This window comes from Lissotriton vulgaris, unplaced genomic scaffold, assembly GCF_964263255.1.
Source record: "Lissotriton vulgaris unplaced genomic scaffold, aLisVul1.2 SCAFFOLD_3097, whole genome shotgun sequence".
Taxonomy (NCBI): Eukaryota; Metazoa; Chordata; class Amphibia; order Caudata; family Salamandridae; genus Lissotriton; species Lissotriton vulgaris.
In genome coordinates, this window is record NW_028253474.1 from 85,238 (window position 1) to 99,723 (window position 14,486).

Sequence of the window (14,486 nt, forward strand, 5' to 3'; positions counted from 1 at the left end):
TAGGTCGTTATGGCACCAGTAGTTACTGGTTGTGTTTTGCATTTACTTACCTGTTCTGATGGTTCTGACCATGGCCCGATTGGCCTGGTCCTGTATATAATCCCCTGTGAATATTGCCTAGTGCCAGTTGGCACAGTAAAAATGTGTGATTATGTTCCTAATGTGTTTATGATAATACAAAGGCTATTTTTTATATAACCTCATGTGGAGTTCCTTTTGTGGTGTGCTGCTGTGTGTGTGTTGCACAAACGCTTTACACATTGCCTCTGGGATAAGCCTGACTGCTCGTGCAAAGCTACCAAGTGGGTGAGCTGGGGTTATCTTCAGCGTGTAACTCCCTTGCCCTGACTAGAATGGTGGTTTCTGCCTGGCTTTGGTGCAAGCCTTAGCCAACCAGAAATCCCATTTTAACAAACACCATATAGTAAAGTACTATTATACTAGTTACAAAAAATATCAAATTAAACTAGGTTATATACAACAAATACAAAATAAGCTAAACAGTACTACAACTTAAGGAAAATAGATATTATAATCAACAATAATAAAGTAATCAATATTATCTACCTTAATATTTTTCACTAAGTCAAAAATATGGGCCTCATTTACAATGAGGCTGCGCCACTAGAGCGTCACTTTTTACGGAGCTCCGATGGCGCAAGAGCCTGCTTATTATTTACTAGGCAGCACTAAGCCACTTTGTGTGGCTTAATGTGGCCTTGTAAATACTATTCCCTTTAATGTCGTTTTCTGCGTTAAAGGGGCATGCAATGGGTGTTGCTGTGGGAATTCCCAGCAACATCCCTATCTTTCTGACACTGCCCCAGATTTATGGGGAATTGTTATTCGGAGGCAGCGCCAAAAACGTACGCCTCCCGAAGGGAGGTGTAAGAGAGGCGCAATGAGGAGAAATACCTTTATTTCCCCTCAGTTTTCTATTTTCTATGTGTCCTACTTTCTGCACCACATATAGAAAGAGGAAAAAGCCTCTTTTGATTGTTTTCATGCAGGAAGGTTTCTCTTCTGGACAAAAGCAATCACCCCTGCAGTGCAGGCACCCTTTCACCATGGCACGAAGGTGCCTGTGTTGGTGCATTGCTGCCCATTGTGCGCCAGCGCTGGGGAAACGGACAGGAATTTGCGGTATCGCTGTATTTGCAGCTGTTTATTTTTGTCATAGGGCAGCGCCGCAAGAAGGCTTGCGGAGCTGCCCTACGAAAAATCTTGTAAATAAGGTTCTATATTCTTACCTGCGATATTTACTCCAATTATATTCTTGACATGACAATGATATTTTTCCACCATATTATTGATTAACAACATCGAGTCAATAATATAATATAACATCGAGAAGGTGGGGAAATGAAGATGTAAAGGTGATATAATAATGAAGATGTTGGGAGTTTGACGCCAATATCATGGATATGCTCAATTAAAACCCTAAACTTTGGAAGTGGTGGTTTGGTCAAATGTTTTTAGGAGTATATAAAAACAAACCGATAAAATAAGGTCTTAAAACAAGAGATCATAAATAAAATGCAAATAACTATTTCATGCATGGTTTCTATTGGTTTTACTTAACACAATTAAAAAATACATTACAACTATTTTTGTATTTTAATGTGGGAAACCCTCTGTACCACCCTGTCATTTTATGTGGCCTACATATCCGCGACAAGCCACAACATATACCTGCAGCCCTGCCATATATTCTCAATCTTATGTCTGACCTGCTCTAAGGTCACCTACGCTTAACTTTTTTGTTTCTTTTTTCCATGTCCTCTTGCACCCTTTACTTCCTTTGAGATTCCATCTCCACTCCCAAATAGCAAACACACTGTGCTCCCCCCTCCCTTGTCATTGACCCAGTACCCCATCTCCCTTCCTCCCAGTCAGTGGTGTAGCAAGAGTGCCATTGGGTCTAATGCAAGCAAGGAAAATTGCCCCCAGAGCCCTGCTGGATATTAAAGGTCTACAATAATACGGGTGCAGTGGTTGCCCTCTGACCCAATGGCCCTCATGACTTCACTTGCTGCACCATTGATAGCCCGCCCCTGCTTTCTATAGATTTATTTGCCCACATACTGCAGCTTTAAAGTGGTGCAGTGGCAAAGGAAACCTCCACTAGAGCCCACCCATGCAGATTCTGTCTGACTGGTGAATATGTGCCTCACTGATTCCTGGGTATGCTATAGCAGGTTTGCGTTATTTTATAATGCTGCTATATAAAAGCTTACTTTTTATTTTTCATATCTGAATTTCCTTTGTCTTCTTTTTTTTCCTAATTTGAAGACCTTGTTAGTTTTTAGAGGGATATTTTTACTGGACACGAAACTCTTTTATAGTCAATGGTGTGTCGATTCCGAAATAACTACGTTTGTGCCCCACATAAAGGCTAATAAACGTTATTATGATTGCCAAAAACATTGTTTGAAGAAATTGGGAAACTAAAGCTAATTTGAAAATTGTATTCTCCATTATACTTGTAATTAATAAGTTCCATACCAAGTCCAAAGTGAAAAGTCTAATTATGAAGGCATCTGGAATTTTGAGTTAAACATATGTGACTAAATTGATTTTCCTAATGCTCTTCCCGAAGGTGGAAATCATCTGCTAATAGAATGAATAGTTCACTGGTATTGTTCTGGTTGTTACAGTGCAAAGTACATACTTATTATTCAATACATTGCAATATCGGGTTTCAACGTATTTCTGGTATGTTTGTAACTTTGTAGTGTTCATTCTTCTTTTCATATATTTTTCTTTTCGTTTGTCTTGGCTTTTCCTGACATTCGTTGTTTTAAATGAATAGGATCAATGCTGTTTTTATGCTTTACTATCTGATTTACCGTGGCTTAGTTTGTGTGGAAATTCTAGTTGCCTGCCTTATGAAGGGAGACAGCTTCTTCGTAATGCATGTGTGTATCCATATAATGTGCATTCGTATTTAAAATACATGTAACATATTTTTACCCTTAAGACATTGTTGACACCCAAGGATTAATTGATACGAGTCTTTGGAGAAACAGTATTCCTGATTCATTTTAAAACCCTGCAGAGGCAAACATTATTTTAAGAATACGACTCCACCGCCATTTGTACCCCATCTCCACTGGTCGCTCAGGCAAAAACTTCTGCAAGTTGCAAAAGCCTCAAAATCAAGCCAGTCAGTCATCTTGAACATGAGTAGATCTGAGCACATCACCTCTGCTTCATGGAACTCTGCCCTAATTGGTACTGGTAAAATAGTCCATATAGAACAGAGTCAATTCCACTGTTCACAAGACCCTGCATGGGAAAGTCACATCCACCCAAACAAAATCCACCCAAAGCATGATCTAAACACACATCTAAAATGTGTTTTCCTGAACCTGCCTACCATCCATTCTATCAAATGCAAACGATTCAGTGGGTGATTATTCAAGGGTGTGCGCTTAAAAACTCCTATTTGTTAAACCTAAACAGAATTTCCTATGATCTGTCAGTGAATGCATTTGGCCCACCAGGTCTTGATTGACCTTTGGGCAGCTTAAACTGTGACACTTCTTCCTGGCAGGTATTTTCCTATGTGGTGGTCTCTGTTCTGTCCTACAGGCCACCTCACCCATCCGTTCCCAGTCTACCACTTTGGAACAACTGGAAAGTGGTAGCAAACTCTATATGCAATTGACCCATTATGCCCCATATAGTCGTAATTTTCAGAACACAACTATACAAAGAAGAGAAGACACCATTTAAGTGACTTCAAACAAATCAAGATTTACAATGAAGTCTACTTGTTTCTTCAGTTATACATTGAAGGATATTCCCTTCTGCGTCTTTAACCGCATCGCTGCGGCGGTTATTTTTCCGCTGTGCGGCATTTTTAAAAATACCGCGTTACATGACGAGCTGAGCTCGTCATCAGCAGCGAAGGGGTTAACTATTAAAGCGATGCCTGCTACATAGCACGTCTGGATAAATGGGCCGCACAACTGCCAGTCATCATCATCATCAATACTTTATTCGATTTTAAAAACAAAATTATACAAGTACAGCAGAAAATAGAACAACATCCCAATTATACAACAACAAATATAAATATTGACATAAAATTGCATAAAAACATCAAGAGCGTTATCATTATTTACGACCCCTGTCGAGCTGACCTGTAAACCCCACTGAGAAACATTGACACATTATAGCAGATTTCATGAGAAGCTAAAAGGTGTAGCTATAGAAAGGGAGGCCTACCTTGTTAAAAGTCCAAGGATTCAAAAAGAGTTTTTAAAAGCTTGTGCCAGTCTATACTCAAATTGCATAACATAGCAGATTTTGCTGGCCAAACGAATGAACCCAGGTTGTGAGGACCCTATAAAAGCAGTCATTAAGAAAACAGAATAATCTGTAATGTCTCACTGGCCTCACACCACCAGAAACAAGCGTTTATATCCATTGGCAAAGGTGGCTAGGAGCTTGATGTAATAAGGTTTTTATTTGCTTAATCACATTTTACATGACACACACTATTGAAATAGAAACCCTGTGCATGCCAGAATCCTTACTTTTGTGGGGGAAGGAACACGGGCACTGCTGAAAGGTGACAGAGCTGATTTCCTGTAAATTAAGCAACCGAGAAAAAGCAAGCCCAAATGGCATTATGTGGTATGATACCATTCCTGTAGCAAGGCGCAAAGTACCTCCCCCGCTCACCAGTATACAAAGATGGACCGCCACTCTGTACTTTTCAGCACTGGGCATCTTTCTCAGTGTCTTATGGATACATGTGGTAGTGTTACTTCTTACATTAAATGTTCACGTTGATTAATAGGATTTTTACTGTAGAGCTGTTGAGTTTATAGTGTCAGGGCCAGCAGTCCAACTTGCTATTGGATTCTCCTCTATTTGAGTGGATTTCCCAATATTAGAGGCTGCAATAGTATAAGCTCGGAAACGAAGGGTGTGGACAGTGGTTTGAACTATGTATGATGGTTTCTTTTCATGCTGTAGTTCACAGAACCCGCCTCAGTTCTTGAATGCGATATGTGAGCTTTTGGTTTTCTGGCATGGACAAGCAAATTAGGTATTTTCTTCACTGAAGGAACCATCTGTTGCCCCAAATTCTCTGAACACAAACCTTTTTATAGAGCTAGTCAATGAGAGCTCATGTGTTTGTGTAACTCGTTTACTTCTCGTGAACATTCATGCTGTGTATTAATAATTCAGGGTCCATCCTTCACAGACAATAAAATGATGGCAAGAAGAAGGCTTCAATGAATTTCCGTTGTTCAGGCCACATCCAGTCTGTCATTTTTCACACACTGTGTCACTCTAAACAGAGATCAGCCTAGGTAAATGAGTCTTGGTCCTGATTTTATAGGAACGGTCTTGGCCAATTTCCTGGCCAGATCCCCTCCGGAAGGGAACACAAGCAACCCTACACAGGATTTGACCTGGACCTCACAAGTAACGCGCAACTTGAGTCGCGTGGCACAGTGAGTATAGGACCCATGTCCCTGTATAGTCACAGCACATAAGGTATTTACTGCAACAAAAATATGTTGAGCCAAGGACTGTTTGACCTAATGTCAGTTACTGGCAGGGCTGCTTTCCACTTCATTGTTTATCACCTCTTGTAGCAGTCTTAGTATTGCACCATTGACTAAGGGCCTTATTATGATTTTGGCGGTGTGGCAGAGAGCCGCCACACCAGCTCCCTTCTGCCACACCGGCAAAGCCATATTGAGACCCCCACCAGATTCCGACTGGAATCCAGGTCGGGCAGTCCAGTGGAGGCTGGCCTGCAGCGGTGCAAGGCTAAGGCTCATATAAGACCCTTAGCAAGGCACCGCAATGGGAACACCGTTGCACGTTCCTGCAGGTCATGGAGTGACAAGTCCATGCCCTGCCGGAACTGGGGTGCATACATACAGGGGGGCACACCATATGCCCCCTATATGCATCCCCTGGTGCAGAGGCAACAGTGGGCCCTGTAGTTCCCCTTTGTTTTCTCACCGCCACACTTTTCAAGGTGGGCTCACCGCCCTGAAAACTAGCGGTGAGGAAGCTCCTAATATGCTTGGTGGTGCCGCAGCCACACTGCCACCATATTAGGACCTCAGGCCGCCACAAGACGGCCAGGAATGGATAATACCTGGCGGCAGCAGAGGTCCCATGGCAGTCTGCCCGCCCTACTTGTTACAGGGTGGTCGGACCACCTGTGTAGCAGTAGCTGCACCGCCACCGCGGTTTTGGCAGTGCATCGGTTCGCCAAACTCATAATAAGGCCCTCAGAGTAATTAAAGTGTTCCTTCGATTGCTTTGTCATTTGTTGTACCACCCTTTAAAAGTGTCAAACTAGGGGCGTGGCCAAGACTGCAATGTGAACGGACGTGCCACGGGCGAGCTCTGTCGCCCCGTTGCCTGCATTAGCCTCTTAAAGCGACATTCGGGGGCTACCGAAAGGGGTACCTGCACAGCTGCTGGTGTCTGGAACGTGGGGCGGCCACTGGCGAGGCGGACCCGGCGAGGGAGGCCGGGGAGCACAGATCGGAGGGCTTGGGCGTCTTGCCGCCGGAGGGCCCGCCCGCCATCTTGGTCCTGTGACGGGGGACTGGCGCCTGGGTGACTGCGCCTCTGCGGATGCCCCATCCCCTGGCAGCGGCTGGGGATCGTAGACTGTGCTGCCTCACCCCACGGGGTGCCCTCCGGTTGCCGGGCTTGAGCTCGTGGATGCCTGGGAGCCGACCTGCCGCCTTCTCGCGGAGCGCGCTCCGGCATTACATGAGACCAAAGATGGCGCCGTCCTGTCGTCGCAACCTAGCCTGACGCCGAGGGTTGCACTGGACCCCCCAAGCCAGCGAGAGCCTCCTGCGAGACTGCGGGGAAGAGAGGAGCGCCCGGCCAATACCTCCACTCGTCCCTGAGGTGAGAGTCCCTGGAGTGAGCTGCCGCGGAGGGCCGGAGTCGGACGGATTTGCCTGACTCTAAGATGGCGGCGGTCCCCGAGACCCGCGGTGGTCTGCAGCGCGGCAACTAGCGCTTCAAACGCAGCGCTCGAGACGCCCCTCCGGCCCATCCTGCAAGAGGAGGGAAGCCCATTGGTCCTGCCCAGGCGACTCAGTTGGGGGTGACAGGGGACCGGCAGAAGCTGAGGCCGGTGTGCCCAGCGAACTTTCCCGCGCTAGAGCTTCCCCACCCCCTACCTGTGGACTGGAGCGCCACTGCTGCCCGGCGCTGCTGGACTGCGGCGGGGACCGCTTCTCACACCGCCTGCCGTCTGGAGCCTCCAGGACTGGGCCCTGCTTGGCATCTTGACCCCTCCGGCCGCTGCGACCACAGGCTTCTGCGCTCCCGGGGCTGAACCGGCTGGACTGGAGCGAGGGAGCAGAGCTGCGGCAGACCTGTGAGTACCCCTGCGCTGACTGTGGGGCCCCGGGGTGACCAGCGCCACTCCTGGGAGGCGACGCCATTCCCCGAGGGACGAGAGGAGTGACACCCGGAGCTCGAGGGGAGGGATGGCCTGTGCGGCGTGCTGGTGGCGACAAGAGGACCCAAATCTGCACCCCGCCTTACGGACAGAGCGAGCTTGCACGTGGGGGAGTACTTGGGTGGGGAGTGGAGGACTGGTGGCGCTCCGCACTTTCCCCACACCCCGGCGACACCGTCGAGGAACCGTGCCCGCGACGAGGGACACTACACTCTGGGTGGACGATGACCCGAGGCAGAGGAGGGGGCAAGGCGGACCCGGCGACGGCGTCCAAGGGCACGTCGGTGGTTGCCATGTGGGGCAAAGCAGGGGCGTCGGCCCTAAATGAAGAAACGCCGCCACCTGTCACCGACTCTCCCCCGGTGACCCAGGCCTTCATGTCCTCTTTCATGGCAGACTTAAAATCTGAGATAGGGTCCTTGCGGGCGGAGGTGCATACCTGCGTTAAAGAAATGCGCAAAGAAGTCACAGAACTGGGAGACAGGGTTGATGGACTTGAAAAAATTGTCGACACGCGCACTGAAGATGTTGATCAGTTGTGGCAGAGGGTGGCGGCCCTGGAGGAGCAAAACATCGAGCTCCAGGTCAAACAGGAGGACCTTGAGAATAGGGGGCGCCGCAACAACCTCCGAATCCGCGGCGTACCACTCGGAAAGGAAGGGACTGACATCATAGCCTACACGGCTCAGCTCCTGCACGAGGTGCGAGGCGGAGAAGGGGCCTCCCTACCAATTCTGGACCGCGCACATCGAGTCTTCAGCGCGGGAGGCAAGACGGGCCTTCTCCCGGATATAATAACCCGAGTACATTACTTCACGGAGAAGGAGGCTATAATGAAAGCAGCAAGGGACAAGCAGGACCTACAATTCGGAGGGCATAAGATCCAAATCTACCAAGATCTGGCACCCAACACGCTGCATAGAAGGAGAGTCTTCCGTCCTGTGACAGAAAAACTATGGGCTCTCGACATCCCGTATCAATGGGGGCACCCCTTCGCCCTGATCTTTCGCTGGGGTGACAAGCACAGAACACTCCGCTCCTACAATGAGGCGGCGCAACTGATTGGACTCTCGGAATCCCCCGAACATAGCCCATCCCACCCCAGGCGACAGGAGAGACCCCCGGCTCGACCGGACTGGACCACGGTGACCCGGCGACGCCGGACGACCCCGAAGGACGATCTCTCCACATCCCAGGCCAAACAAGACATCATAGACCACATTCGCTCCCTTGAGAGCGACCGCGAGGAGCACCCCGCAAAACCTCATACACCGTGACCCCCGATTGGCCAGTCCCCACGCTTAGATGACCACTGATCGCGGAGGGAACTGCAACTGCAAACCCCTGTGCGGGAATAGGAACCTCTGCGACTGTACGCTCGCTGATGGGCGATATGGCGCAACCTACATTTCTGCAGCCTGCACGAACTCCCACACCCCGGCGACAAGGGGGAAGCGCATGCCTGGCCCTACAACCTGCCGAATCTCTACAGGGGGACGACTGAACAATAGATGCGGCTATGACGGGCTGATGATGCCATGGACAGCTGTTGGGCCCCTTGGGGTGATCGAGAGGATACGTCCTTGCGGCCTTTTGCTACAGGATCTTGCCCCCGTCGCTGGACCCAGGTACTCCTGTAGAAGTTATTCAGCCTTCCCCGATTTTGAGATACATTAGACTCACTTCCCCCGAATCCGCCCTGGGCAGCGGGGCAGACGGGTTCCATGGCTACCGGGACCTATATTCTCAACAGGACCCCTCCCCATTCTGTCCCGTAGGAAGTGACATTCCTGAGACCATCCAAACCCTCGGGTAGAGGATGTCCGGAACATGGGACATTGTGCTAGGGCCCTGTTGGCCCGTTGTGGTTCCTTACTCTCTTTGTTCTCTTTGTTTTCCCACTCTGTCTGCTTCTCCTACTTTTCTCCCGAGCTGTCCCTATGCTGTCCCCCCTTCTGCCCTCGGGCGGGGTGGCAGTCCCGAGGCTTCTGCAGAAGCACACACGGAACTGCAGCAGTGGTGGTGGAGGGAGGTGATTATTCCCGCTCATGCGGGGTGGAGGGTGCTGGGTGATAAGGCGGCAACATCCCCCCTAGTGTTATGGCGGTGACTGCTCCCAGGCCCCTAAAGATCCTATCGCTCAATGTCAAGGGGCTGAACTCCCCCAACAAACGGAACCAGGTATGGCGCTACCTTCTCCATCACTCCCCAGACATCATATTTTTACAGGAGACGCATCTCCTACGGGGGGACACTAAGCGCATGGCACACCCTAGATACCCCACACAATTCTGGGCATCGGCTGACACCAAGACGGCAGGGGTGGCAATCCTGTGTAGAACGGGTTGTAGACAGGGGCCCACCAAATCATACAGGAGCAGTGATGGGCGCTTCATCCTTGCTGCGGTGCAGATGGGGGGGATACAGTACACCCTAGGTAATGTATACGCACCCAACCAGTCGCAGGACAAATATCTCCAGTTACTCCTGAGGGCCCACTTCAAGTCTGATGAACCGCGTACAATCCTGGGTGGAGATTTTAAACTAGTGTGGGACCCAGATATAGATCGCGGGGAAAACGCGTGCGGTGGCGCGGGAGCGATGTCCTCTACGCTCAGGTCACAGATCACGGACTTGGGACTGGTCGACGCGTGGCGCTACCACAACCCGGGGGTCCGAGACTACACCTTTTACTAACACTCCCACCGAACATACTCGCGCATCGACTACATTTTCACCTCCCTAGACCTTGCCCGGGACACGCTGCAAGCTGCCATTTCGGATATCTCGCTGTCGGACCACGCACATGTGGAACTTACGTTGCAGGACCCCCTGGCGTGCGGCCCTTGGGAGCGACGCTGGACCCTCCCACCGGGCGTCCTCCGTGACCCGGACGATGTGAATAGCATCCGCGAAGCCATAGACTCGTATTTCACCGTCAATGATCTACCCGAGACACCCCTCCCGGTGGTATGGGACGCCTTCAAGGCCACCATACGGGGGCACATCACGTCCCTAGCGATCGCAAGACGACGGGAGACCCACAAGCTGGAGTCTAAGCTTACGGGCGAAATCAAGCAGGCGGAGGCACGGGACAGGAATCGATCTTCCCTAGCGTCCAGAAGGGAGCTAGCTAACCTCAGGGGACAATTGCGTCTTCTACGCACTAACAAGGCAGAGTACTCCCTATTAGCGCTGAAGCAAAAATATTATGAGGGCGGAGACAAGGTGGGGCGTATGTTGGCCAGACGGCTGAGAGCGAGAACAGCCAGAGCCCATATCGCTAAACTCCATTGTCAAGATGGCTCCACGGCCGTCACGGAGAAGACAAAACAGGACGCCTTCGTGGCCTACTACACCTCCCTGTACGCGGGGGCACCCACATTGCAGGAGGCGCGAGCAGCTGTCCTCGACGACTATGAGGGGACTCCGTTGCCGCCGACATGTGCTGCGGAACTGGAGGAGCCCATACTAGACGAGGAGGTTTCGGCGGCCATTAAGGAACTCCCCACCGGGAAAACCCCAGGACCGGGTGGCCTCCCGCTGATCTTTTATCAAGTGTTCCAAACCCAGCTCCGTCCTTATCTGCTCAGGCTCTACCACTCCTTCTCTGACACGTCTGGTCCGTCCTCCGACATGGGAATGGCGGAGATTGCGTTGATCCCGAAACCCGGAAAAGACCCTGCGCTCTGTGCTTCCTGCCTATCGCCATCTTAAATACGGATCTGAAGATCTATACCAAGATACTGGCCAAGCGATTGGACCCCTACATGCCGGGACTTGTGGACCCGGATCAGGTGGGTTTCATCAGGGACCGACAAGGGGCGGACAATGTACGCCGACTGGCGCACCTGGTGGGCAAGGCACGACACTGGGACATTCCGGCTTGCCTTCTCTCGCTTGACGCGGAGAAGGCCTTTGACCGGGTGGACTGGACCTTCTTGAGGGCGGTGCTCCGGAAGCTTGGTCTGGGTCCTAGAATGATAACTAGCATTATGGCCCGTACCTTGGGCCGCAAGCTAGGGTCAGAGTGAACGGCCAACTAACACCGCCGCTGCAGATACATAGAGGTACGAGGCAGGGATGCCCGCTCTCGCCGCTCTTGTTCGCCCTCGCGGTGGAACCACTAGCGGCAATGATACGGCGCGACCACAGAATACATGGAATAGCCCATGGGGGGAGGGACAACAAAGTGGCGCTATTTGCGGACGACTTGATCCTCACTCTCACACACCCCAGTGAATCTCTGCCGGCGCTTCACGAGGTTCTGTGTCTCTATGAGCAGGCATCGGGCCTCAAAATAAATCATACCAAGTCCTGGGCGCTCAACCTCACTATACCCGCGGATGAGCTCCAACCACTGAAGGAGACGGTGCCCTACCAGTGGGCGGAAAGCCAAATCAAATACCTGGGCCTCACACTAACCCCCCACCTGGACTCCTGGTCTTCGGTAAACTGGACGGAGTGTCGTAAAGCGGTGCTGGAGGACCTCCGGAGGTGGAGGCCTCTGATGATCTCCTGGCTGGGGCGCCTAAACGCGGTCAAAATGTCGATTCTGCCAAAAATGTTGTACGTTTTTCAGAGTCTGCCCACGCCGATTCCGCTTTACTGCATCCGGAGCCTCCAGCGAGAGATCACTTCCTTCATCTGGGGCGGGAAACGCCCCCGGTTCTCGCAGAAAATCCTTATGGAGCCGAGAGACAGGGGCGGCCTGGCATGTCCCAACTTGGTTCATTACTACTGGGCAGCACACCTGCGCTTCGTAGTAGAGTGGGGTGCACGCGCAAGTGACAAGCACTGGTTCCACATGGACCGGGCGCACTATATGGGACCTACCGTGGCTTCCGCGGGCAGCGCGCTCCAGGAGTGCCTATATAGCAGTCCCTACAAAAACGGTCCTGGACATATGGGACAATGTTGCCGTGTCCAGGGGCCTCACAACGTTCCCGTCTCCGCACATGCCGATAGCGGGTCACCCGCAATTCCCTCCGGCCCACAGAACCCGTGCGTTTGATGAGTGGACGCAGGGAGACTGCAGAGTCATTGGGGACCTCTTCCTCGGGGGCTTGCCCAAGACCTGGGAGGACTGCAAAGAGGAGTTCAGACTCCCCCCGTCGGCTGGTTTCCAGCACACCCAGCTACGTCATTGGACTGCGGGCGACGAAGTATACCAGGCGGCCACCAGGGCTTTCACACCCTTCGAAAAGCTGGCGCGGTCTCTCGGGGGGCTGAAGAGACTAATTTCGCAAATATACCACATACTACAACACCCTAAGTCAATCCCCGCGCACCCGTACCAGAAGCAATGGCAGCTGACGGCAGGAGCAGACATCGAGCCCTCCCAGTGGAGCAGGCTGTGGCGCGATATACCCAAAATTTACCGCAGCGCCCCGCAGCAGGAAAATGCCTATAAATTGCTCACCCAATGGTACTACACTCCGCTGCGCCTTAGCAAAATGTTCCCTAGAGTCTCGCCGATATGCTGGAGATGTAGCTCTGCGACTGGTGACTTTGTGCATATATGGTGGGCGTGTCCAACTTTGACAATCTTTTGGAAGGAGGTACTTAGCCATATCAGAGGGGTGCTGGGTTTCCCCATACCTGAAGAAGTGCCCACAATACTACTCGGCATTCACCCTAGCACACTTAAGGCACTTACCCGCAGCGATTGGGTACTCACACTCCACATGCTAGGTGCGGCTAAGCAACTCATAGCCCTGTATTGGAAACGTACTGAAGCGCCGCCCATAGCATCCTGGTTTGTAGGCCTTTGGCAGGTACTCGCGCTGGAACTGCTCACGGCTAGGCTACAGCTGAGAGACACACGCTTTACAGCATTTTGGAAACCCCTAGTGCGATACCTATGTTCTGTACAACATGCACGATACATGCCCCCTAGGCTCCGCACGTTACGCCTCTTTGAGGACGCTATTGTCCCTGCGGATCCTGCCAGGCTGTGTCCTTGAGTGTTAGGCACACTACGGTGTCCCGCGCTGCAGCACATGCCCCCCCACTTTGCCCCCTGACGCACCACCCACAGCCACTATCCCTTCCCCTCTCTCTACTCCCTGACCTCAGATTCTCTTGCTCCGTCTGCTTTCTTTCTTCCTACTTGCCACTCTGGCCTTCGTCTCGCTCTGAGACGGTTGTGCCCTGTTGGGCTGTTTACTACAGTTGGGCTAGTTGCCTGCTACCTACCTCCCATGCATAGCGGGCGTATGCCTGCGTGTGATGAGCTTTTGTTTACTCCTCCATAAGCCTCGCGGCCGGCTCTCTTGAGAGAGTTGTAGGCATGGCGCTGTGTTAAGGCTTTGAGCCGGCTCCAGTTGATACGCAAGCATAAGAACTATTGCAAACGCGGCCGGCCTCTACAAGAGGTTGTAGGCTTAACGCTGTGTTACAGATAAATAAATGTGGCCTGTATGGGCCTGAACACAAAAGTGTCAAACTAATCATATCATGACTGTGTGCCCCACAGCCTGTGTATTAATGTTTTGACATGGAAGGCTCCTGGTGTAACTCTCCACCCTTTGCAGGTTTTGTAAGTATGAAGGGTTAGCTAATGCACATATTAAGCCTTTGATCTCTCATCACCTGGCAAGCTACCCTGAATAAGGGTGTCTTATACTAAACAGAGATGTCATTTTCTTACAGCCTGTAGTTGCAACCTTGAATATTCAGATGGCTGTGAGGAGGGATCAGGCATCTGTTACTGTAAACCGAACTTCAGTGGGGGAAGCTGTGATCGTTGTGCTGAAGGGTATTACAACTTTTCATCCTGCATCCGTAAGTGCATTTTAAAATTCTGAACTCAAACATCTTCTTTCAATGGAAATAAATACTTTCAGGCTAAATGGAAATTCCTCTGAGAGCACAGGGTAATCTGGGATTGTATTTATGTTTATAATTTCTTGAAAAGTGAAAAATATTCATAGTTATTGACTATTTCATTGACATGTCTGAATGCAGAATTGACTAGTATTTCTATCCAATTAGGCAATCCGAATGCCATATGCTT

General features: G+C 50.8%; 1 protein-coding gene across 1 annotated transcript in view; it reads left to right on the forward strand.

Moving 5' to 3' along the window:
* The window catches only part of LOC147660957 (laminin subunit alpha-5-like), a gene marked incomplete at its 3' end in the record, with an annotated part of 218,421 nt that overhangs the window by 40,893 nt on the left and 163,042 nt on the right, over positions 1 to 14,486 (forward strand). The window contains exon 5 of the mRNA XM_086951410.1: positions 14,123 to 14,254. Within this exon, the coding sequence (XP_086807536.1) occupies positions 14,123 to 14,254 (132 nt within the window). The remainder of the gene's footprint in view (positions 1 to 14,122; positions 14,255 to 14,486) is intronic.